We start from the raw sequence: 21,960 nt of genomic DNA, 5'->3' as shown, positions 1-21,960 counted from the left end.
ATCTGGGCTCTTTCGGTCTTCATCTTCTCCATGTACAACACTCCTTCCGATATTTGGGTTGTAAGTCTCTCTAATCCAACTGGACGCATCTTTAAATTTGACAGTTTGACGACATACATCAATGGCTAACTAGAATACTCTCCTTAATAGGCAGGCGCATTTGCTGCAGTTGCAGTCGACTTCATCGTCTACCCATTCGACACACTCAAGACCCGTGTCCAGTCCCCAGACTATGAGAAGGTCTTCAAAGATGCGCGCACAGGAGCAGTACGGCGCGATCTACTCTTCCGAGGATTGTACCAGGGCGTCTGGAGTGTGGTTTTCTCGACTATTCCAGCTTGTATGTGCCGACTCTTGATAAATGGGGAACAAGGAACATCAAAGCTGACGATCCTATCTACCTCGATGTAGCCGGTGCATTCTTTACCACATACGAAGCTGTGAAGAGCATTATGTACAATTCATCAGCAGAGGCTCCCACTAGCATTACAAGTGGCAAGAGGACGTTCCCAGATGGTTCACTGAATAGTCTTCGCTTGCCTTTCACGCATTCCCTCCCAACTCCAATTATGCATGGAATTGCCTCTTCAACCGGGGAGATGGTATCATGCCTCATGATCACCCCGGCAGAGGTACTAAAGCAAAATGCGCAGATGATTCAAGGTTCCCAAACAAACACATCTGCCATGCGGCAAGTACTTTCGCGATTTCGACGTCATCCTTGGCGTCTATGGAGTGGATACACAGCACTGGTTGGTCGGAACCTCCCAACGACCGCTTTACAATTTCCGCTCTTTGAGTATGTGCGGTCACACCTGATTAACCGACGGAGGCAACGTAAAGCGAATCGCAGCAACACCGGCCGACCCCCATCGGAACAGTCAGATCAGCTAGTCGAACGGGCCGGCTTGACGGGTATAGCTGCGGCAATTTCGGGGACGGTTGCGGCAACAGTGACTACCCCAATTGACGTGATCAAGACCCGCGTTATGCTTTCGGCAGGTGAAGCTGGTGCTAGTTCCCAGGATCCAAGTACTCGGGCTGGTGCTCGTGGCAGTGGGGTAGTATCTTCGGGGGCACGAACAAAGACCAAATCTCTTATATCTGTCGGTCGTAATATCGTACAATATGAGGGCATTCGTGGCTTGTTTAAGGGCGGACTAATACGGGCTGGTTGGACGGCAATTGCATTGGGCCTGTATCTCAGCCTTTACGAAGGAGGCCGGTTTTATCTGGAGAATCGACGGAAGGAGCGGGACCTTCTCAATGGAAAGCTTCGAAGGCCAACTGACGAAGGTGTTGAAGGGCTCTAATGACCAGGGACTCCGTGTTCTTACAGCCTTTCATCATGGTGCCGCCGCTGTCAGTGAAAATGGTTCATTGCTTGACTCGCAATTTTCCATTATCAACACTGGCGATCCAGGCCTGGAAGCAGCTGCTTCTTTGTTTTCTAATGTTTGTGCTGTGTTGCTTTGATCCCATTTTGGAGACAAAGTGACTGACTGGCTATTGACAAAGAAACACCCACTTTATGAAGGCCATTGTATTTTAGTCCCTCGAAGCCGTTTCTGAATAAAGGACAAAAGCCAAAGCCCAAAGAAGAACAAAGGGTGGCTTTGAATTCAGATGCAATACCGCGACTGGAGCTTCAACTATATATTGATACTCCCCATGCTGCCTGTAACTGCAGACCAATACACTAGACCAATACACTAGTCTATTGCAATTCCTCTATCGATCCATCCAAGCGAATACAAGATTCAATCATGCCGAAGCCATCTAGACTCCAGGATCTGAAGATCCCTATTAACACCGACGAGAACTGGGATGCAGATGACGAGGACTGTGGTTCTGACACCACTTTAGATTCGTTCGACTCTGTGCCGCTGTCGCTGGCACTGGGGTCAAAAGATGACGGCAAAGGCCCATTCGACAAATCCTTATTCCATTTTAGTGTCAACCGCGAAGAAACTAACTTACTAGGCGCACCGGGTAAGTCTGATGGCTGGATTAGCGTCTCTCATTTTCTCTGGACCATGTGTGCTACACTCGCGGATGCAGGCACTGATCTGGAGTGGACAGCGACATTCGAACAATGGCGACCCCAGTGGAACAAAATCCAGGTACAGGCGAAGAGGTTCGGATATACTCAGTTTTCTTCGGAGATCGCTCCTGCGCCGGTTGATCTTGCTTTGGTTCGATTCGTTGGGTTCGGACATGACCAGGAACACAGAGAGTTTGAGATTGAACAGGAGGGCCAGGATAGTATTGCTGATTGTCAGGATATTTGGACTCTCTGGCGATACATTATTGAGACTCCTGCAAACCAGATTAGGGAGTTTCATGTCTGCCTCAGGGATACAGCGAGACTTGTTGGCCTTCAGTAGACTGCGAGATGCGTTCAGTATTTGCACATATAAGGGGATCTTTGCTGTTGAGTTGGACTCGCTTCTGCTTCTAACCTGTTTCTTTTTTAACCAGATGATATACATACCTTTGCCGTTCTCAACTTTATAGTCATGAAAATATAGTTCCGGTGTCATATTATGTTGTACAAAACTATACGACGTAGCCCTTGAATATCATAACTAGCTAGGTCTGGAGTAGACTATATGCATTATCAACTTCCAGTGCCAAAAGGTGTTGTCGGAAGAAACACGTAGAGGTGTATGATCAGATAAAGACAGGTGTATGAAGTCCCCCACAACTCAGTTCATGTTACAAACCTCCATGGAGGGAGACCAGAGTTCTCAGGGCTCTACACATCATCTGATGTACTCGTAAACGTACCAATCTTAGAGGATGTATAGAAGGGGAAATGTAGTGTGTACTAGGTCCAACGTTCCTGTGGTACGCCACGTTCTTTCCGTCCTATCGTACCTTCCTTCCGATAGATGCACCTGACTTCGATAGCTTCCACCGTGGGTATACAAGTACCTCCTGCTCGATTCCCTTCTGTCTTCTTTTTTCCCTCTCCTCATGCATCCACAAACATTTTCAGGCAAGTTATATACCCCCCATCCATCATGGAAGTAGCTTGGATTTCACTGATTGTTAGTATTGTCTCTCTCGTTGTGGCGGTAGCAAATTTGCTACTCCCTGTTAAGGAATGGCTGCGCTACTGTTTTCACCGGCGGTGGCCGCCGCCGGAGCGGAATGATGCGCGCCGTCCAGCCGGTATCAGGTTAGATGATGTGGTCCACACAGAGTCTACCTGTTCCCTTGCTCGGGAACATACCTCAATGACCCGCCGTATTGAGATGCTCGAGGCCGCAATAGTCCTCGCCGGGGTAAACCAAACCCTCGGCCCCCCCCACACCATCTGGCTCAGTTGGTGACAGAGCTGATCAGCACAGTGGCGAATTGAGGAAATCCCGAGCAAGTAAAGGCGCAGGGCATGATGGTCAAGTTGACTCGTCTTCGAAGGCGAGATCGCTTGGCTAGATTGGTTCACTTCGGGACCCCACCCCTACACCCGGGAAGCGGTGGCTGAGGGAATGGTGTAGGAGAGCTCCATCTTTCGAGGCGGCTCACCTTGATAGATGGAGTGGTGGGGTCACCAGCGACGGGCTCGCACTTCTTCGCAGTGCTGGTGACTAGTAACCTTCGGGTGAAGCCAAGACGAGCCCACATGTCAGTGATGCATTGCTTTGGTGATCACGAGCGTAGGGGAATGACAAAATGACACGAGACAAGCCGTTCCTGCTTCAAACGGACAAACTCCACTATGTCCACGAGGCAGTCTGGCTTATTACCTAGTGCAACCAGAACGCATTCACTCTCATATCCCCCGTGTCCCGAGCGTCTTGCTCCTTGCCTTTCCCGCGCGCTCCGTTCTCAATTGACTGTTTACTGACGTTTTCACTGCCCTGTCCCCAAACTCTCCACACCCAGGATGGATGGTGGTCCATCATCAAAACCCCTTGTCTGGATGCTATCCTATACAAGCCTTTGCGTTAACCAAGACGGGATCGGTCAGCTCATTTTGCGTTTTTACCAGACAAAATAGGCATCGGATCCAAAACTACATGTACCTAGGTACCAAAGCCAGACTAGACAATTTTGGAATAGAAACTCGCAATCAGTACGTCACCGCCTGGAGTCTTTTCGTTCTCAATATTACAAGGTAGCCATAGACCAGATTGACTCTCCTATCCAAAATCAAAACCTAGTCTCCTGCCGGTTCAACATCATCTTTCGCTTTAAGGATTTGAAGATGTCTCGATCTCGAAATACGCTCCTCCGGCTGCTGCATTCCTTTGGGAAGAAAGTACCAAAATACCCCGCCATACTTTGCTTGGATGAGCGCATCTTACAGAAAATCTACCAACACCTCTCACTAGTCGATCAAGTTTGTCTATCCCTCAGCTGCAAAGAACTCTACGGCCTATTCGGGACAATAGTGAAGCATAAAGATCTTGAATTTCCACGACTCTTGCGTATCAGGAACCCAATACTATGCGTGAATAGTCAGGATGTGCCGCGAAACCAACTCTTTCTTCGACTCGAAAACCGTCGCTGGGCCTATTGTGCAAGGTGCCTAAAACTCCATCCACGGAAAGAATTTACGAGACATTTCCCAAGAAAATCACCTCTGGAGAGGCCCTGCACATACTACTCTGGTATAGCTGACCTATGTCCCTGTATTTCTCTGACGATTCGAGGTCGAGAACAGCTTATCAAGATCATCAAACAACCCGCAAAGCCAGCCAAAACCAGATATGGCCCATTCGTGTATGACTTTGACGATAGAGGACAACCCGGCCTCGGCCATGTCTGCGAATTTAGCACTAGGTCTGGCTACGTTGTGCGAGTTGCTCTGGTTTTAGTAATTACGGAAACGGGCCAGTTATGTGCAGCGGCTCGGCATACTATAAGGTTCTCTTTCCCCGGCGCTCATTTCACAGCTGAGCCTACCTTTGCTTGTCCCCATGAGGAACTCCTACATCTCGTCCCTGGGAACCAAGCCGTCGAAAATCCTCACATGTACCAGGCTTTGATGGCTTCGAAACCTCATCGAGACATCCTGCCTTTTGTCCCCGGGAGGCTGGTCTCAAAAACCTGTATGGTGTGTCCGACTCTGATTACAAAATACCCTTTGTCTGAAGACAAGAATCTGGCTGCTTTCTGGGTCGTTCGAAATCTGGGAAGCTGCAAATGGCCTGCAGACTGTCCCTGGATTGACCAGTGTCGCCTCACCGGAATATTCTTTAAGCATTATGACACATACTGGTGAGCTTATGAAAGGATCCGCGAAGAAAGAAGAGCTATTACTGAAATTTTCCCCTATAGGCTTCGCTCGCAGAACTTGCAGAATATGATGCAAGGTGTTTACGGTCAGTGGAAAAGGGATTACTGCCTGGAACAGAAAAGAAAGTTGAGAAGAAGGTTGCTTCAATATCAACGCCAATACTCACGAACTGCAGGTGACGGAACACTGCCACCTGATATCACGACGCTACTTTTTCTAACGTCCGGTTGCTGAAGGAAAAATAAAACATGATGTGTATTCCTGGATCGCTCATTTCTATTTACAGGGGAAGACTGACTAGCTTAGGCGTTGGAGAGTGATGAGACGATAATAGTGATACTTCGCCCTTTTACGGTGATCGTAATGCTTCCATGTTATATTCTCTTTCACAAAACTATACCGTGAATTCTTATGTAGTGAGTTCAATAGTGTGGCTTTAGTGTAGACCATTTAAACCTCGAATAAGTCTTCAATTGGTTGATCATGTAGACACTAGGGTCTGCATAAGCGATATATATATCCCTGGAGCTACACCTTGATCATGTCTGTGGCATTATGTATCAAGTTTGGAACAATATGAAAGCAATAGTAGTAAAAATGTAAAAGTTATTAGATGACAATCAAGATGCACCTAGATACATATGAAGTCCTATACAGCTGGTTTCTGGTTACAAAGCCTCAATGAAGGGGAATCAGAGTCTCAGGGCTTTACAGATCATTCGAGTATTCGTAAAGTTACCGGAATAGAACGATGGTTCCATTTGCCGCCTTTCCAGAGGTAATCGTATCCACTGAAATGCATCCAGGAGTTTATTTTTTTTCTTCCGGGAAGAGTGAAAGGAGTGTTCATTGAATTGTATTGACGATACTATTATATTACAGAGACTACTCAGAAGCAAAAGGTGTCAATCAAACCGATAGCAGGTCGATTCATGAGAAAAAGACCATGTACAAACGAGCTCGACTTAGCTTCACCCGAAGGTTACTAGTCACCAGCACTGCGAAGAAGTGCGAGCTCGGTGCTGGTGGCTTGCACTCCACATCCATCAGAGTCAGCCGCGCCGAAAGATGGGAGTATAGCAAGTATCAAGCAACGCTGCGACCACTGACCAAATCAAGTCTGATAGCAATCACATTTTGTTTCCGTCATAGCCAGGATCATGGTGTTAGTGAGCCACACTGTGAATATCAAGCCCGCGGGGAACTTGATGATTCGAGAGTTTGGCTCTCGACGTCTCACGACGCTCAAAGTTCACAGTGGAAGCCGAACCACGACTCCGCAACCCCGAGGTAATGAGCCAAGATCCACGAGAGCAAGAGTGGAGAAGCAAGAGGGAGAGAGGCAAAAAGAGAAGAAGGGTGGGCGGATCACTCTGCCACGTCAATCATTGGCACATCATTCACCCCAAGACCCAGCTCGGGATCCGGATCTCTATGAGGCTTGGCTCTCGGCGAAGAGCGTTGCCAAAAATTAAAGTTCCAGACAAAACTCGGGGCAGGCTGGGTTGCGGCCTGTGTCTGCCCCTGGCGTTGAATGATATAAGTACCTATGACCGTTAGCGCTGCTGCCACAATCCCAGCGCCACCCTGGATGATGGATGCGGTAATTGTGTCGGACACCATGATGACCGACAAGAAAAGAGGAACACGAAGGTTAGATCAAGAGAAATAATACTTATCTTTGACTTTGTAGATTCGCGTGAGGTGAGAAGAGGAGAAAAAAGGAGAACAGAGGAGCAGACCGCATTTGACCTGGAAAATTCACAACTTGAGGAAGCTGCTGTTGTGGAAACTACGATTGTGCTTGAGCCATCAAGGAAGGCTCGAGGTGAACGTCAGAATGAGATATCGCTGTTGCAGCAAAGGTAAATGAATCATTTCATTGGAAATCAAAAACAGCGATTTAAGCCAAGAGCCAAACATATCTCTCGTTTCGCAATGCCTAGAAGATAGATATACATCAAACTCTCGTGTCCTTTCATTTCACGATTCCCGATTATGTGAGAGTGACCTCCTTTTAGTGCAAATCAACGTCGAATCACCCGCCCTGACCGAATGTACAGCAACCCAGGACGCTTCTAACAGGGGAACCACAAAGGTGCAAAAGAAGTACCCATCGAACATTGCACTGAAAAAAAAAACCAGGGTCCATTTAAACCCTCTGGCTTCGGCAAAGCAAGGAAAAGTTGAAGTAAATAATGATATAGACCCTTGGTGTAGGCAACGCAGTCACGCAGAGCCTCTTAAGTCCCGGAGAGAACGTTGGCGGGTTACGGCCCGTCAGTTGAGGCATTTTATGACGGCGTCCCTTATTATAGCTCTCGGTGCTATACGGGTACAGACACCGTTCCTAGATTAATCTTGTTTTGGACGCTGAGCTATAGATAGTTCCCACGTCACGGGCACCCGAGGGTCTGACCCTGGAGGATTCAGTGTGCGTAACAGCCTCCACCACTCGACGCAGAAAATCACGATCAAAGCCCACAAGGTTGTTAAGGCAATTAAGAGCATGAGGATGACGACGTCTTCGCTAGTGACTCCACCCATGGTACCCATGGTGGTAGACAAGAAATATGTAGGGATTTGGGATAAGATATCGGGGAGAGGATGGATAACGAGGAGGATGGATAACGAGGAGGATGGATAACGAGGAGAAATGGAGAGTGCGAAGGAGGCAGGCAAAGGTCGCCAAATTCTATTTTAACATCTACGGAAGTATATCAGATTACCGTCAGGATACTAAATTGGGCGTCGGAACCGTAGGACCAACGTCGGTATTTTGCGGACATCTTCCAACATTTGAAACGTCACGTAGATAAAAAGCCACTTTCTCTAGACTTAGAGTCTAACCTACCTAGGTAGATAAATATGCTGATGTAAGATTACCCATCATTATGCCTTCCATTTCACCCTGGGAGTAACTCTGCAGATTAGGGGCCGCCGTATAATGTTCACTCAGTTTAGCTATGAAGGCCTTGTACTCCATATAAGCGTTTAAGCTGGGTGGTCATGTAGATATTAGCCAATGTGCTAGATCTGCAGGATAGAGAAGTATTGTATTATCCTTCGGATTTGATATTATCTAGAGGAATGGGACTATAGCGGTTAACCCGCCAGTGAAAAATCAACTACCCGGGGCGGAACTATGGCATAAAGCGCACGGTTTCTAGTAAGGCCTTTTTTTAAAGATGGAAGAGAAAAAAATGCGCCAAATAGATATTCCAAACTGAAGCTCAAGGCTTTCTTGATTAGACCAATAGCTCCTACATGGTAAATCTTCGCAAACGGCGCAGTGAGGTAAGGATGTATAAAGGCTTCCGGGCAAGAACACGGTACTATACGTGAGGTGGAAGTTTTGGGGTAAAAAGTGCGTACCTAGGATATGATTATTTATGCCCCATATTCATAGATTCAACATTGGAAAGCATGAGTGTAGCATATTATAGAAGCCTTATCACCCTCCTGCGGCAAGCGTATACGGACACTTGGGTGGATATATGTTTACCAATCCGAGAATGCTCCTTGATCTTTTTGTTTGTTTCCAGCATGTCTTTATCGGATGAAAGCCCTGCTCCTGAATAGAAACTCCCGGTCAATAGAAATCTCCCCTGACATGATATCCTGCCTATAGCATTCCGCCAGTCTTATAGCAATGGCAATACACTCGCTACGACTAGCGCCGTAAATTGAGACCGGGAATGATATGCAAAATCCCCTTCCCTGGTGTATAGGCTCGGAGTCCACTGTGAACTCCCCGCGTCGAAGGCGCCGAATTGTAAGATTCATCAGCTCCTCGTCAGAACACTGGTAATCATTATTTGAAAATCTCACTGTCAACCACAGCGTGCCTCGGAACAAGCCATATTCGTCGACTGTAGGAAGGTCTTCACGGAGAAATACGGTTCGTGTGGAAGACATATTTTGGTCTCTTGGCAGTAACCCCAGATTTGAAGCAATCAACCATTAGAGACCCTTGATGGTTACAGGTTTTTGTTCAGGCCGCGGTAGTGGATATAAACAGGGAGAGGTATGGATGTTTGCTTTGACTTGATTAAAAACAAGGTCTTTCATTGTCTCCTTTCAACGCGCCAAATAGATCTACCCCATTGTTATTGTATTTATCTATGAAAGCAAGGACTTGAAAGAAAGGCACAGCAAAGGAAGGATAAAGACTTTGTTCTCACCCCGTCCATAGACACCGTGAACCCAACTATATAAGTTCCCCAATTTCCGTGGGTTTTTAGGAGTATTCCATCCAGCCCATCCAGTCCATTCATCCAGTCCATTCCACCACTCCATCGGAGACATACAAGCTAACTATTTCCGCCGCAGTCATCATGGCTGACCGCAAGAAGTCTAACCGAGCAGGACAGGCCCCCATTGTACCAACAAGCAACGGCTTTACCACTGAGCGCGCTGTCGGCGGCGAGCGTCGTTCGATTCGCCACTACCACGATGGTCGAGTATCGCAACGAGAACCTCCTATGCCTTCGGCTGTCCGAACACTAGCCAAAGTCGTTTCGAGGAAAAGCAGCTCTAGAACTCTCTCCAACACCAAGTCTGTTCCGAAGCCCAAGGGAGAGGAATATCGGTCCCCTACTCTCGCTGAAATTGAGAAGCTTTCTGGTGATGTTGCTAATCTCTTCCAGGAAGAAGGCTCTAAGCCCGTCGAGAAGCTTCCCGAGAACACAGAGACTCCAGAGACAGAGACTCCAGAGACAGAGACTCCAGCGACAGAGACTCCAGCGACAGAGACTCCAGAGACATGGAGCTGCGGTAGCTCCTATGGCATGATCAGCCCACCTTTGCCTGCAGTCTCCCCTATGCCCGAAGACTCACCCGAGTTAATGAGCACCGAGGTTTTCCCCCTTCCAGTCACTTCTAACCCGGATAGCTCAGACGAGGATGCTGACACTATTTCTAGACAATGGGCTGATCTGGGTGGGAAGGACCGCACTGGGCGTTCAGAGATTTAGGGCTGAATGGATCTAAGGTTATAGATAGAGAACTTCCCGTTACAAATTAAGCCCTTTTTGGCCCTCTTCTGCTATCTACCTAATAAATCGAGAAGTGGGAGAAAATATCTATATGACTAGAGATCTAAAAAGTCTACCTAAGAAGACCACTAAAAAGACCACCTAAGAAGACTACGACTGTATAAGCGGCCGACTATTCTTGTTATAGAAATTGGGATATTATACAAATTGACCCTACAGAGGTGGCTGTTGTAGGAATTAATCACTACAATTTGTAGACAATAGTAAATTGGTGGTATGGGAGTCAATGTACCTAGAAACTGTCGGCCATGAACGTCCGTTCCCTTTTGGGGTCCTTCCCATCTTCGTCTTTCCCCTTTCCCCGTCTTCCTCTTTCCTTTTCTTTCTCTCTTCTACTCTTCTCCTCTTCGTCTGTTTCTCACCCTCTCAGTTCCTCTTCTTTATTACTTCATCTTCCAACTTCAACTGAAATCCTAGCACACATCTTTCTCACCTTGTATCCTGCAGTTTTTAGTCAGCTACATCCAAAGCCATGCCGATCGAAACACGCACGAGAAGTCTGGAGTTGGCTGATCCAGCTCTACTTGAGAAGATTGACAAACTTTTTGCCTGCAACATGGGGGAGTATGTCAGTCTCCCCCAGCTGGTTGTCGTTGGAGACCAGTCTTGCGGTAAGAGCTCGGTTCTCGAAGCCCTGACCAAGATAAACTTCCCTCGAGATAGCGGCCTGTGCACAAGATTTGCGACACACATTATCTTCCGCCGTGATACCAACTTGGTTCTGCGGGAGGTATCTGCGTCTATAATTCCTGCATCAGACGCAAATCCAGAGGAGGACCAGAAGCTGCGGGGTTGGAAGGCCTCTGACCTTCAGTCACTGAGTGCTTAGGACTTCAGTCGTACGATGAAAGAGGTACTACACTTATATTAACTGTGCTCAACACTTTATGCTAACTCCGGTTTGCAAGGTCCACGAGGCTATGAACCTTTCTTCATGTGATGGGGACCAAAAGCCGACCTTTTCCAACAGCGTCCTACAGCTAGAGATTCGTGGTCCGAATGAGAGCCACCTCAGCGTCATCGACGTCCCTGGGATCTTCAATAATACAACATCGGATCGGACTACAAAAAATGATATCGCGCTGGTCAGGAACATGGTCCTTAGTTACATGCAAAACCAACGGTCTATCATGTTGGCTGTCGTCCCAGCAAATGCTGACATTGCGACCCAAGAAATCATTGAGATGGCCAGCGAGATTGACCCAGAAGAAGGAAGGACCTTGCGGATCCTCACAAAACCAGATCTCGTTGACAAAGGAGCCGAGCACAAAGTAATCCAACTCATTCACGACGGCAATGCGAACGGGCAGTTGGGGTGGATCCTCGTCCGAAATCTCGGTCAAAAACAGCTTCAGGCTGGCAATGTCGACCGAGATACCGAAGAAAGGATGTTCTATCAACATGCGCCTTGGAATCATGTACCGCCTGGGAATTACGGGGTTTCGGCATTAATGGCTTGCCTCCAAGACCTCCTCACCCCACATGTCCGCCGCGAGTTCCTCTCGGTACGCATAACCCTTCGCTGCTGTCAATGAGCTCGCTAATACTTTAAAGTTACGCCCTGAAGTGACCAAGAGGCTGAAAGACTCAAAGGATCTCTTGCAATCTCTGGGAGCTCAGCGAGAGACACCAGAGCAGCAGAGGCGAATACTTCTAGATATTGTGTCGGCTTTTCAAGAGATTACACGGCACGCCCTTGCGGCAAATTATGGGGTCAATTGTGTGTTCGACGAAGACAAGGATTTGCGCCTGGCTACATTGGTCTCTCTCAGGAACGACGTCTTTTCGAACGACCTCGCCCATTGGGGTCACACCTACACTTTCCGATCGAAGCCGGAGAGGCCGGAGGACACAGACGGCAGTGTTGATGACCGTGAAGAAAGGCGCAATAACCCCTCCGATACTGAAAAGCAACAAGGTACCTTGCAAAGCCGGAAGAACTGGGATACAACTCAGAACATGTCAGTGGCGGACCTTGAGGAGTCCCTACATGTTTCCGAACCCGTGGAGCCTCCCCTTCGAACGGGGCATTCTCTCGTGGATTGAGGAGGTCTACTCCAATTCTCGGGGCTTCGAGATAGGAAAATTCAATCCTACCTTACTCTCTATCCTCATGAGGAAGCAGTCTGTCAAATGGCCGATACTCGCGCGTGGCTACATCAGTGACATTATCAGCGTCGTGCATGCATTCATACGCCAAGCACTTGAAGTTGTCTCCAAAAACACTCAGATCTCTACAAAAATCATGTCCCTGCTCATGGATGACCTTGTTGAAAAGTACAAGCAGGCAATTTCAAAGGTTGAGTTTCTCCTGCGAATTGAACGCGACGGTACTCCGCTTACACTCAATCACTACTTTAATGACAATCTTGAGAAATGGTCAGTCACCTAAACTTTTCTGAATGCGTCCAAAGTTTGGCTACTAACTTTGGAAGCATTGTAGCCGGCAAAAGCGAATGTATTCGACTGCTGCCAAAAATTCCATTGATAATTGCAAGCACGGAGAGGTTGTCCGACTGAGTGACCTTGCCCACCAACACCATATGAGCAACATCGAACATACTGTTCGGGACATTCATGACATTCTCGATTCCTACTATAAGGTGGCTCGGAAGAGGTTCCTGGATACCGTGTGTATGCAAGCTGCGGACTATTGCCTGGTCACTGGTCCGGAGGCCCCGATGAAGCTGTTTTCCCCTTCATGGGTTAACGACCTTTCCAACGAGAGACTGGAGGAGATTGTTGGGGAGGGCAGGGCTTTGAAGCGGAGACGACGCCAGTTGCAGAAGGAGATCGAAGACCTGGAGGCTGGAAAGGCAGTGCTTATGAAATGATTCAGGCATATTGATAGTTCATCATGTCTCTCGTTATGGCAGTCCTCCTGAAACCATTGATGTTGTATTGCTAGCCCATCATTCCCTAATTATGTCTACAAAAACAAATTCATGTTTTGCAAGATCTTATAAGATTCATTAGCTTTCAGGGTGGGCTATATCTCTGATTGTACATGGAAAGGTCAAGTTTACGGTTTACACCCGAGAAATATCTGACGAAGAACGATCCAAAGAATATCATGTAGGTAGGACGACTATGTACCAAAGGAATTCCACAAGGTACGTGTAAATACAGCGGTGGCCCTTATGCCCATGTTTACAAGACATCGGTGCATAGGATAATAAAACGATATCCATAATCACAACTATTCATTGCCCCAAGTCAGCCATCAGAAACCCGGCTCCGCCACGATATTCATAATAATGTAATGCACACACATGTCGCATTTAGGATTGATCCCAAGCCTCATCGCTATCTGGGGTATCCTAATCTGAAGCAGACCGCAAATTTTCGGGACCATATCATTGTAAAACCACTTCGGCTTTACAGTAACGTAGATATTATCACTTGTCTCACAAGCCATGAGGATGGACGCCTCGGTGAGTCGATCTAGGTATTCACCGCTTCGTTCGCGGAGGTTGACTTTCACTTCTGAAATGGTATCTGACTTCGGTTGCAGTCTGATAAGTCGGGCTTGGTCTTCGAGCCATGATAGGAAGTTGGTCCGCTCCTTTTGATAGTCTGTGACGGCAGCTGGTACGGACATCGTGGAGGGTGTGAGAGGTGTGTAATTGATGGTTTTGAGGTGAACTTCAGGTGCCGAGGTTTGTGCTTGGCAGGGCTTGTGGTCTTCTCTGAGGATGACTTGGAGATTGATCTGATGGACTGGGTTGGTTAGCTGCGATGTTATGGAATGCATATAGGGGATATGATCATGCCTTTGTGAGGTGGGATCTGGAGATATGTATTTGTATTTAAGTCTTATCCAACTTTGAAGACTTGGGGATGGTTCTTGGGAATGTCAAATGTCATTGGAGGAATGAATGGCGATGGAAGTTTTTGACTTCACATGGGATTGAGAGAAGGAGAGTATCAAAGTGCCTATTGGGATACCTTACGGATCAGGCTACACTCTTCACTCCTCAGCATTGGATTTGATCTTTTATTCATATTTGTAGTTTTATATCTGCTATATAAAAGCCAGGATTATCCCTTGTCCAGATGTATGTCATATTTGGCTATATAGAGAACAAAGTCCTTTGTACGGCTTACACTTTTTACCGCCCATCGTATATCCCACATATTGGAGTCTCATTTTATATATAATAAGAATAGTCCACCGTAGTCTTCTTGGTGGTCTTTAGTACCCCGTTTTATATGTACCTTTGGTGGTCATTCTAGGCATGTGGTTGTTGGGTAGACAGCAGCGACGTCTCTATCTATAGCCCCTGACACGAAGCACCAAATCCAGAGGCCGCATACCCAGTGGGCTACTCTTCGTAGTGAAGCTATAGCATACATCATGGAAGCTATTACTGTAGCATAAGAATAACCATAAAGAATCCAAATTGCGTATATTGCGGGTCATAGTATCATATGAGCTTCGTACATGTCGTTACATCCTGTCCGTCTGGAGTTCCATCAGACCTTGTAAATAACCAAAAAGAAAAAGAAAAAGAAAAGTAACGCTGCAACCGATATATAAAACAAACAAACTCCCACCACACAAGGATAGAGAATGACCAAATCTCTGGTTTACAAGTTCGTCAATTTGCGGAACCAACTGGGCTTCTTAGCACCCGAACTCGGCGGAGCACCATGTCGACTCCCCGGGTGAGACCTCATTCCACGATCACGTTCATAATCACCACTTCCAGAGCTGCTCTTCACGCCTTCACGACGAGAGCCACGATGCCGCGAACGACCATCGTCAATCTCCTCCTCGTACTTCGCACGATGGCGGGCCTTACGACGAAGAGCGCGACGGGCTTCCTCATCCGACGAAAGAGAATGAGAATGAGCATTTCCTCCATCATCAGCTGCAAGAGGAGGCACATCAATAAGAGTGGGGACTATCTCTGGTGGCTCTGGAGGCTCGTCGCTTTGCGAGTAAACCCACGAGGAAATTTTATCTTTCGCACCCTCGCCACGATTCAACCCACCAGTCATGAGCGGCTCCCGCGTTTGCTCAGGAGCGACCTTAGACTTGCGACGACGAGCGTTCGGCTCTTCATAAGCGCGGGAGCTACGAGCCCCACGACGCTCGACCTCGCGTTCATCGGGATAGACCTCAGGAATCCTTTGCTCGCGTTCACGGCGCCGGCTCGCTCTCGCGGCCATCATCTCCTCTTCGCGCAGTCGCCGGCGCTCACGGCGTTCTGCAGCCCTAGCGTCAGCCGCTGCTTGAGCTTCAGCCGCTGCTTGCGCTTCGGCTTCGCGAGCCGCTTGCTCTTCTCGAGCACGACGTTCCTCGCGTGCAGCTCGCCGGGCCCGCTTGATTTCTCGTAGACGGTCTTCCTCCCGTAGGCGCTCTTCCTCTTCCTCTTCGCGAGCACGTTGCTCACGTGCCCGTTCTTTTCGCCTCGCGCGCCGCTCCTCTGCTTCCCGAGCTTCCGTTTCCCGGGAGTCGGAAGGTGCCTTGCGGGATCCACGCCGTGAATGGCGTGCTGCGCGCCGAGCTTCCGCTTCCTCGGCTTCTGTGTCGCCGCCTGCTGCGCCAGCGGCATCGGTCACGAACCCTTCGCCATCGGTGTCTGGTCGGACAGATCCTCGGCGTCGATCCTCGCGGCGTGATCTGCGAGCGCCGTCGCGATCCATTTCTGGGTATCTTGCGTCGTCATCACGATGTGACCGCGACTTCCGTCTTTCGGGCATCTCTGGACGTTCTGGGCGGTCGGGGCGTGTGCTTTTTCTCAGGGAATCGAGGAGACCCATTAATCCACCGCTCTCTTGTTTCTTCGGCGGCGCGGTGTTGGACCGCTTCAGACGGCGTTCTCTTGGAGGCGCATCGACATAGGCCATATCTTCGGGCCCTGACATGATATCTGGGCCGGGATGCGCTTGATATGGATCGACCAGGACAGCATCGTCCTCGTCGTCAGGCCTCGGGCGTGGCTATAAGGATTGTCAGTTGGTAAAAAGGCACGAAGAATAATGTAGTCATGTCGACATACCTGTCTCTTAGCCTTGCGCCTTGAGCCCTTAGAGCCCTCCTTGGGCGAATGACCCTCGACATCCTCCATGTCCACCATAACGAGGTCATCATCCTCGATCGCATACGGATCTCGAACTGTTTCGTAAACAGAAAGTCAGCGAGAAAATGTAAGCTTGACGAAAAGGAACATACCTGATTTCCGCCTGTCCGTGCGCGGGCGCTCACGTCGGGACTTGGAAGGATCCATGCCCATCAGCTTGGCTGCTTTTCCAGAAACCTCAGGCTTCTCATCCGGAGATGCTGGGTCGGCAGTTTTGTCGTCCATATCAACTGATGGACGCCTGGATACGGGTTTCGACGAAGAGCCAGGTTTGCGAGTCGATTTGCTTTTGGACTGGGGTGTACCCAGGACCATGTGAGCCAAGGCCACGCCACGTTGGTTTTTGGAGGATCGCCCCTCTCGTTCTCGCCGTTTCTCTCGGTCAGACGCAGAAGACCTTTCCACTTCTGGTTCCGGGTCTTTTGGTCGAGAGTTTCGAGGAGACTCCTTTTTCTTTGGGGGTTCTACTTCCTCTGGTATTTTAGGCTCCTTCTTGGTCAACTTCTTTGGAGGTTCCGCCTCCTCCTGGACCTTATTCTCCTTCTTTAACTTCTTTGGAGGCTCTGCTTGCTCCTGGGTCTTGCTTTCCTTCTTGCTGGATTTCTTTGGGGGCGGTGCGGCTCCCCAAAATCCCCATGAAGAGGTGTTCGTATTCCGTTCAGCGCGTGCTCGCTCTTTCTTGGAGGGCTTGGGAGGCTCTTCGGCAGGCTCTGCTGGTGGGACGGGAGGATCACCTTCGTCCTTCTCTTCTGGCTCCTCTGGTACAGGTTCGGGCTCGGCTTCAGGCTCTGGCGCTGCCTCGGGCTCAGGTTCTGGTTCTGGTTCTGGCTCCGGCTCAGGGTCTAGCGCACGTGTCTCCTCCGGAGGTGGTGGGGTTGGCTCCCTGGCTGCAGCCGCTTCGGCCGCAGCGGCGGCTGCCGCGGCTTTCTCGGCTTCGGCCTTTTTATACTTCTTGAGTTCCTTTTTAGTCATTTTTGACAAGTCTGGGGCCGGTGGCTCAGGTTCCGGTTCGGGCTCGGGCTCGGGCTCTGGTTCTGGTTCCGGCTCAGGCTCAGGCTCGGGTTCAGGCTCAGGCTCGGGGTCATCTCCAAAGTCCGGGAAGCTCCCAGGAACAGAGTCCTTGGAGACTTTCCTTTCCTCGAAGTCATCAGCGTCTGCTGTCTTGGACTTGGATTTTGAACTCTTCTTGGTAGGAGCGGGCTCCTCTACGGGAGGTTCAGGCTCCGGCGCAGGCTCTGGCTCCGGTTCGACCTTCTTTTCCTTAGATTTGCTCTTCGAGCTAGTTTTTTCGGCTTTGGCCTTCTCCTTCTTGGCCTGTTCCAGGGCCTTGATGCGTTCGGCCACACTAAGCTTGGAAGTCTTCGACTTAGATGACTTTTCGGGGGCAGGAGGCTCAGGTACGGGTTCAGGCACAGGTTCAGGTTCAGGTTCTGGTACAGGCTCTGCCTCCGGCTCAGGCGCTGGGGCGTTGTCGCCAACATCAATAAGGAGATCTTCCTCTTCTATAGGCTCGGGTTCCTTCTCCTCTTTCGCCTTGGCCTTCTCATCTGCCTTCTTCGTTGATTTGGTTTTGCTGGTAGAACCCCCTGTTAGGGTCGACCAAAAGCCTTTAGATGACTTTTCCTCTTTGGGGGGTTCGATGGCTTTCGTAGTCTTCTTTGAACTTTTAGAGGTCTTAGGGGCTAGCTCAGCCCAAATATCGTCCGCATTGTCATGGAAAGCTTCTGGCTCTGGGGTTAGGCCTTGAGCAGGAGGTGTTGGCGCACGTGGGGGCGGTTCTTCAATATCCTTGGCCTTCTTCTTTTTCTTGTCCTTTGCTGTGCCCCAAATTCCCCAGGATTCGTCTTCCGCCGGTTTCTCTGGTTCTTGCTCTGGTTCTTGCTCTGGTACGGGTTCGGGTTCAGGTTCAGGTTCGGGCTCAGGCTCAGGCGCTGGTTCCGGCTCCGGTTCAACAACCGGTTCAGGTTCTTCAGGGGGCTTGTCGGATGGGAGCTCGAAGTCCTTGCCCGGAATGGGAAGGCCTTTACGCATCAATTGTTTCTCTCGCTTCTTGCGTTCTTTAGACGATATGTCTCGCCAATTTTCGTATAGGGGTTCATCAGGCACCTTCGGAGCCTCGGGTTCGGGCTCTGGCAGTGGCTCTGGTTCTGGTTCTGGTTCTGGTTCAGGTTCAGGTTCCGGTTCCGGTTCCGGTTCTTGTATGGGTTCTGGCTCAGGTGCTGGCTCAGCCTTGCCTTTGCTTTTCTTCTTGTCCTTCGAGGAAATCCCCCAAGCGGCGAAAACATCAACTGGCTCTTTTGTTTTAGCTGGTGTCTCATCGATGATAGGCTCCGGATCAGCTAGAAGGTCAATCTTCTTCTTCTTCTTTTTATCTTTGGTTTTCACTGGAACATCCCAACCCAAGTCATCATCTGCCTCGGGTGGCTGTTGAGTCTCCTCGACCACCGGTTCAGGTTCAGGTTCAGGTACGGGTTCGGGTACAGCTGCAGCCGCAGCAGCTTCGGCTTCAGCCTTGGCTGCTTCATATTCTGCTTGCGCCGCTTCATATTCTGCTTGCGCCTTTTCTGCGGCTTCATCTTCGTCTTTGTATTTCTTCTCCATCTCCTTCTTCGCTTTACGCCGCTCCTTTGAGGAAAGATTTTGATACCAGGCTTCCTGCGTGAAATCGACTCTGGGTGCAGGCGGAGGTGGAGGCACAGGAGCCTCTGGTACGGGATCCGTCTCCTTCTTTTTGTCTTTGCTCACATCCCAACCTCCCCAGTCATCTTCTTGCTTGGTCTCGGCGGGTGCGGAACCCAAGCCAAAATCGAAGTCGCCGGTTTTCTTGGAGGTTGTTCCCCAGGGGTTGTTGTTCTTAGACTCGTCTTGGGAAGGGTCACCGAGATCGAGCTTGCCACCCGTATTCCAGTCTTTGCCCCATCCTCCGAAACTAAACCCAGTTCCGCCGGTCTTGGGAACTGGATTGTCGAAGTTCAAGTCCAATTGCGGTGCGCCATTATCAAGACTTACGTCCTGGAACGCCCCAGGCGGTGCAACTTCTCCCTGTAATTTTACTTAGACAACCATCTTGTACAGCGGAGGAGGATGGTCTTACCTTTCCTTTCTTCTTTTTCCCTACGTTCGTGAAGGTAGCCCATGAGTCGTCGCCCCCACCCCCGTTATCCTCAGCCCAGCTAAGATCTTTGGCAGCAGAGGCTTCAGCGGCCTTTCGGTCTTCCTCTTCCTTGGCTATTCTCTCTTCTTCCTCCTTCGCTAGTGTCTCTTCCTCCTCTTTCGCCTTTTTCTCTTCCTCTTCCTTGGCTTTTCTCTCTTCCTCTTCCTCCTCCAGTTTCTTTTTCTTCTTATCTTTCTTTCCGCTCACATCCCAATTGCCCCAATCGTCACCGCCATCTCCCCCGTCGCCGTCTCCAGCACCACCTGAGTCACCACCATTCCCACCATCACCACCGTCGCCGTTGGAATTGTCGTCTCCTCCACCATCCCCGCCTGCCGGTGGTGGCGGTGGAGGGGGAGAAGGAGGTGGTATTGCTTTCTTTGCTACCGCGGGCTTTTTCTTCTTATGTTCCCGAACACCGGTAGGATTCTCGAAATCAATGCGTATATCCAGCATCCGGTCTTTCAGCAACGAGGATGACGGCTTGTGCGATTTTCCACGAGTCTTCGGCGCAAAAGAAACAGCCGTTGATTTGCGCTGCGCGAGCGGAGGCAGTGCGGAGTATTCTGGAGGGAGATCGCGGATCACATCGTCGTAGGGAGGCGGAGGCTGGTCGTACGACTCTGGCTCTGGTGAGCGAGTCGGAAAGCAAGAACTCAACCCGGTGACTAAATCGCCTTTTTCGTACACCCGGTTATCAGGCAGGCAAAAGTTCGCTTGCGTAGTCGATAATTTCCAGACTTCGTTGGGGAGCTTCTCCTCGATTTGCACGTTCCGTTTGTAGTATGCGACATCCTCCGCGGCGCTGGTCTTCCCCGCGCATGCGCGATAAGGCACCTCAATCGCTTCCATGTTGAATATCACATGCGCCGATCACGCCCGGTCCGGTCACTGATACGGCAACTCAGCGATATCGAGTAGCGAACGCATCGGTGGGCGGGTTGGTTTCGAGTCCTGGTGGGGATATTGTCCCAATCGATCACAGACGGTGTTTCTGGGCGCGGCGTTGCGGGAGAGCGATGTTCGTGTGGTAGGTTATCCGAGCGGGTATTATGAGACTATTAGGCAAAAGATCAAGTCAAATTCAAGTCAAATAGCCTCCCTGCACGACCGGCGCGACTTCAGATGTTTTTGGATGCTGATAAGAGATATATCGACGGACTAAGAGATAATGACGCAGTCTGTAAAACCGTGTCTGCTGTAAATTGAACACAAGAAAATTCAAGGAGTCAAGGGAGTCAAGGGAGAAAAATATGGAAAAAGTTAGACCGGGAGGGGATCTTCTCGAGAGGCAGGGATAAGTTCAGGCGGTGGAGGTGAAGATCATCCCATTTAGCCCGCCAAGTTCAAGGTAGTTATGTACTCCGGCCGTACAATGTACTTGTTCAATGTTGTTATTATTGCATTTATGTGGTCGAGGGTGTCTCGATGTTAATATAAAGATTATTCGAGTCCCCCAAACTCGGACAACACACTTATATGAGCATCCCTGGGAAATTGGAAAGAAAAACACAGATGGCTGGGAACACTAAGCGCATACCTGAGCCAAGTACAGAGTACAGAGAAGGGTGCTTGAAACTGACAATATGTACTCTGTACATATATGTATACTAAAATATGTACGTTGACTTTTTTCTATAACCTGCATAGCATAACTACGTAGGTACTCGAGAGGTCAACAAATGTTGCACAGACCCCACGATAACAGTTTGCTGATTCCATGGTTCCCAACTTCAAATCCATGGATTTTGAGGAAATAGCCTGTGCCGTACCATGGTACTATAGCCAATTTTAAGTCCAATTGCATCGAAGTATATCAAGAGGCACCAGCTAGATATGTAGTCCATAACATATAGTGGCAATCCCATAGCTACGTGCAGGCACTCCGCTATATATGTTGCGCGTTTTTACCCTCCATTATTACCACAAGCGCCATATAACTATTTTATGTTTTACACACGTTGCATGGAGTACACCTGTAGATGCTCCGAAATACTCCTCGAGGCCAATGGTTTACTCAATGCAAATCCCAGACTAAAAGGCCACCTGCAAGCGCAACACATCTTTTGCACACCGCCACTTGAGCTTCGGAGTAAAAAATAAGGGCCCAATGCGGGGTTGGTGGAGAGGGTGCATCGAAAAAAAGAGGATCAGAAGGGTCCTTCTCTCTCTGACTCATCAATTCAATGGAAACGCTGTTGTAGAGGGAATTGAGTTGGGCTGGAGATGGTGAACTTCGCACGAATTCATTACGATTTCTTATTGCAGCGCCTCCACAGCCCGACCAAGGAAAACAATCCAGTGTAAAGAGACAGCTTGACAGACAGTACAAAATACAGCAATAAGAAAATGTGAAACAAGTCATTTGGAAAACTCAAAAAAACAGCATGCGACGAACAAACCCACTGA

General features: G+C 49.2%; 10 protein-coding genes across 10 annotated transcripts; 6 read left to right on the top strand and 4 right to left on the bottom strand.

Moving 5' to 3' along the window:
• Positions 1 to 30: 30 nt before the first annotated feature.
• On the top strand, positions 31 to 1,313 carry N7525_011224 (putative mitochondrial carrier protein; the record flags this gene model as incomplete). Its single annotated transcript, XM_061215401.1, has 3 exons — positions 31 to 60; positions 151 to 340; positions 412 to 1,313. The coding sequence occupies 3 exons, from the start codon at positions 31 to 33 to the stop codon at positions 1,311 to 1,313; spliced, it is 1,122 nt and encodes a 373-aa protein (XP_061067913.1).
• Positions 1,314 to 1,766: 453 nt separating this feature from the next.
• On the top strand, positions 1,767 to 2,387 carry N7525_011223 (uncharacterized protein; the record flags this gene model as incomplete). The annotated part of the gene is made up of 1 exon (XM_061215400.1): positions 1,767 to 2,387. One exon carries the CDS (start codon positions 1,767 to 1,769, stop codon positions 2,385 to 2,387), a length of 621 nt encoding a protein of 206 aa, XP_061067912.1.
• Positions 2,388 to 3,026: 639 nt separating this feature from the next.
• Positions 3,027 to 3,338, top strand: N7525_011222 (uncharacterized protein; the record flags this gene model as incomplete). The annotated part of the gene is made up of 1 exon (XM_002560846.2): positions 3,027 to 3,338. One exon carries the CDS (start codon positions 3,027 to 3,029, stop codon positions 3,336 to 3,338), a length of 312 nt encoding a protein of 103 aa, XP_002560892.2.
• Positions 3,339 to 6,197: 2,859 nt separating this feature from the next.
• On the top strand, positions 6,198 to 6,545 carry N7525_011221 (uncharacterized protein; the record flags this gene model as incomplete). The annotated part of the gene is made up of 1 exon (XM_061215399.1): positions 6,198 to 6,545. One exon carries the CDS (start codon positions 6,198 to 6,200, stop codon positions 6,543 to 6,545), a length of 348 nt encoding a protein of 115 aa, XP_061067911.1.
• Positions 6,546 to 6,619: 74 nt separating this feature from the next.
• Positions 6,620 to 6,874, bottom strand: N7525_011220 (uncharacterized protein; the record flags this gene model as incomplete). Its single annotated transcript, XM_061215398.1, has 1 exon — positions 6,620 to 6,874. The coding sequence occupies one exon, from the start codon at positions 6,872 to 6,874 to the stop codon at positions 6,620 to 6,622; it is 255 nt and encodes an 84-aa protein (XP_061067910.1).
• Positions 6,875 to 7,403: 529 nt separating this feature from the next.
• N7525_011219 (uncharacterized protein) lies at positions 7,404 to 7,807 on the bottom strand (the record flags this gene model as incomplete). Its single annotated transcript, XM_061215397.1, has 2 exons — positions 7,404 to 7,578; positions 7,647 to 7,807. 2 exons carry the CDS (start codon positions 7,805 to 7,807, stop codon positions 7,404 to 7,406), a joined length of 336 nt encoding a protein of 111 aa, XP_061067909.1.
• A 1,781-nt stretch (positions 7,808 to 9,588) lies between these two features.
• Positions 9,589 to 10,227, top strand: N7525_011218 (uncharacterized protein; the record flags this gene model as incomplete). Its single annotated transcript, XM_061215396.1, has 1 exon — positions 9,589 to 10,227. One exon carries the CDS (start codon positions 9,589 to 9,591, stop codon positions 10,225 to 10,227), a length of 639 nt encoding a protein of 212 aa, XP_061067908.1.
• Positions 10,228 to 10,780: 553 nt separating this feature from the next.
• On the top strand, positions 10,781 to 13,142 carry N7525_011217 (dynamin family protein; the record flags this gene model as incomplete). Its single annotated transcript, XM_061215395.1, has 5 exons — positions 10,781 to 11,038; positions 11,217 to 11,813; positions 11,863 to 12,269; positions 12,319 to 12,687; positions 12,752 to 13,142. 5 exons carry the CDS (start codon positions 10,781 to 10,783, stop codon positions 13,140 to 13,142), a joined length of 2,022 nt encoding a protein of 673 aa, XP_061067907.1.
• A 389-nt stretch (positions 13,143 to 13,531) lies between these two features.
• N7525_011216 (uncharacterized protein) lies at positions 13,532 to 13,909 on the bottom strand (the record flags this gene model as incomplete). Its single annotated transcript, XM_061215394.1, has 1 exon — positions 13,532 to 13,909. One exon carries the CDS (start codon positions 13,907 to 13,909, stop codon positions 13,532 to 13,534), a length of 378 nt encoding a protein of 125 aa, XP_061067906.1.
• Positions 13,910 to 14,898: 989 nt separating this feature from the next.
• Positions 14,899 to 20,403, bottom strand: N7525_011215 (uncharacterized protein; the record flags this gene model as incomplete). Its single annotated transcript, XM_061215393.1, has 4 exons — positions 14,899 to 16,257; positions 16,317 to 16,432; positions 16,490 to 19,439; positions 19,492 to 20,403. The coding sequence occupies 4 exons, from the start codon at positions 20,401 to 20,403 to the stop codon at positions 14,899 to 14,901; spliced, it is 5,337 nt and encodes a 1,778-aa protein (XP_061067905.1).
• Positions 20,404 to 21,960: the final 1,557 nt, after the last annotated feature.

This window comes from Penicillium rubens (genome assembly GCF_028828025.1).
Source record: "Penicillium rubens strain IBT 27055 chromosome Unknown utg000004l_segment0_segment0, whole genome shotgun sequence".
Taxonomy (NCBI): Eukaryota; Fungi; Ascomycota; class Eurotiomycetes; order Eurotiales; family Aspergillaceae; genus Penicillium; species Penicillium rubens.
Note: the sequence above shows the minus strand (reverse complement) of the source record. Positions and strands in the feature narration are given on the sequence as shown.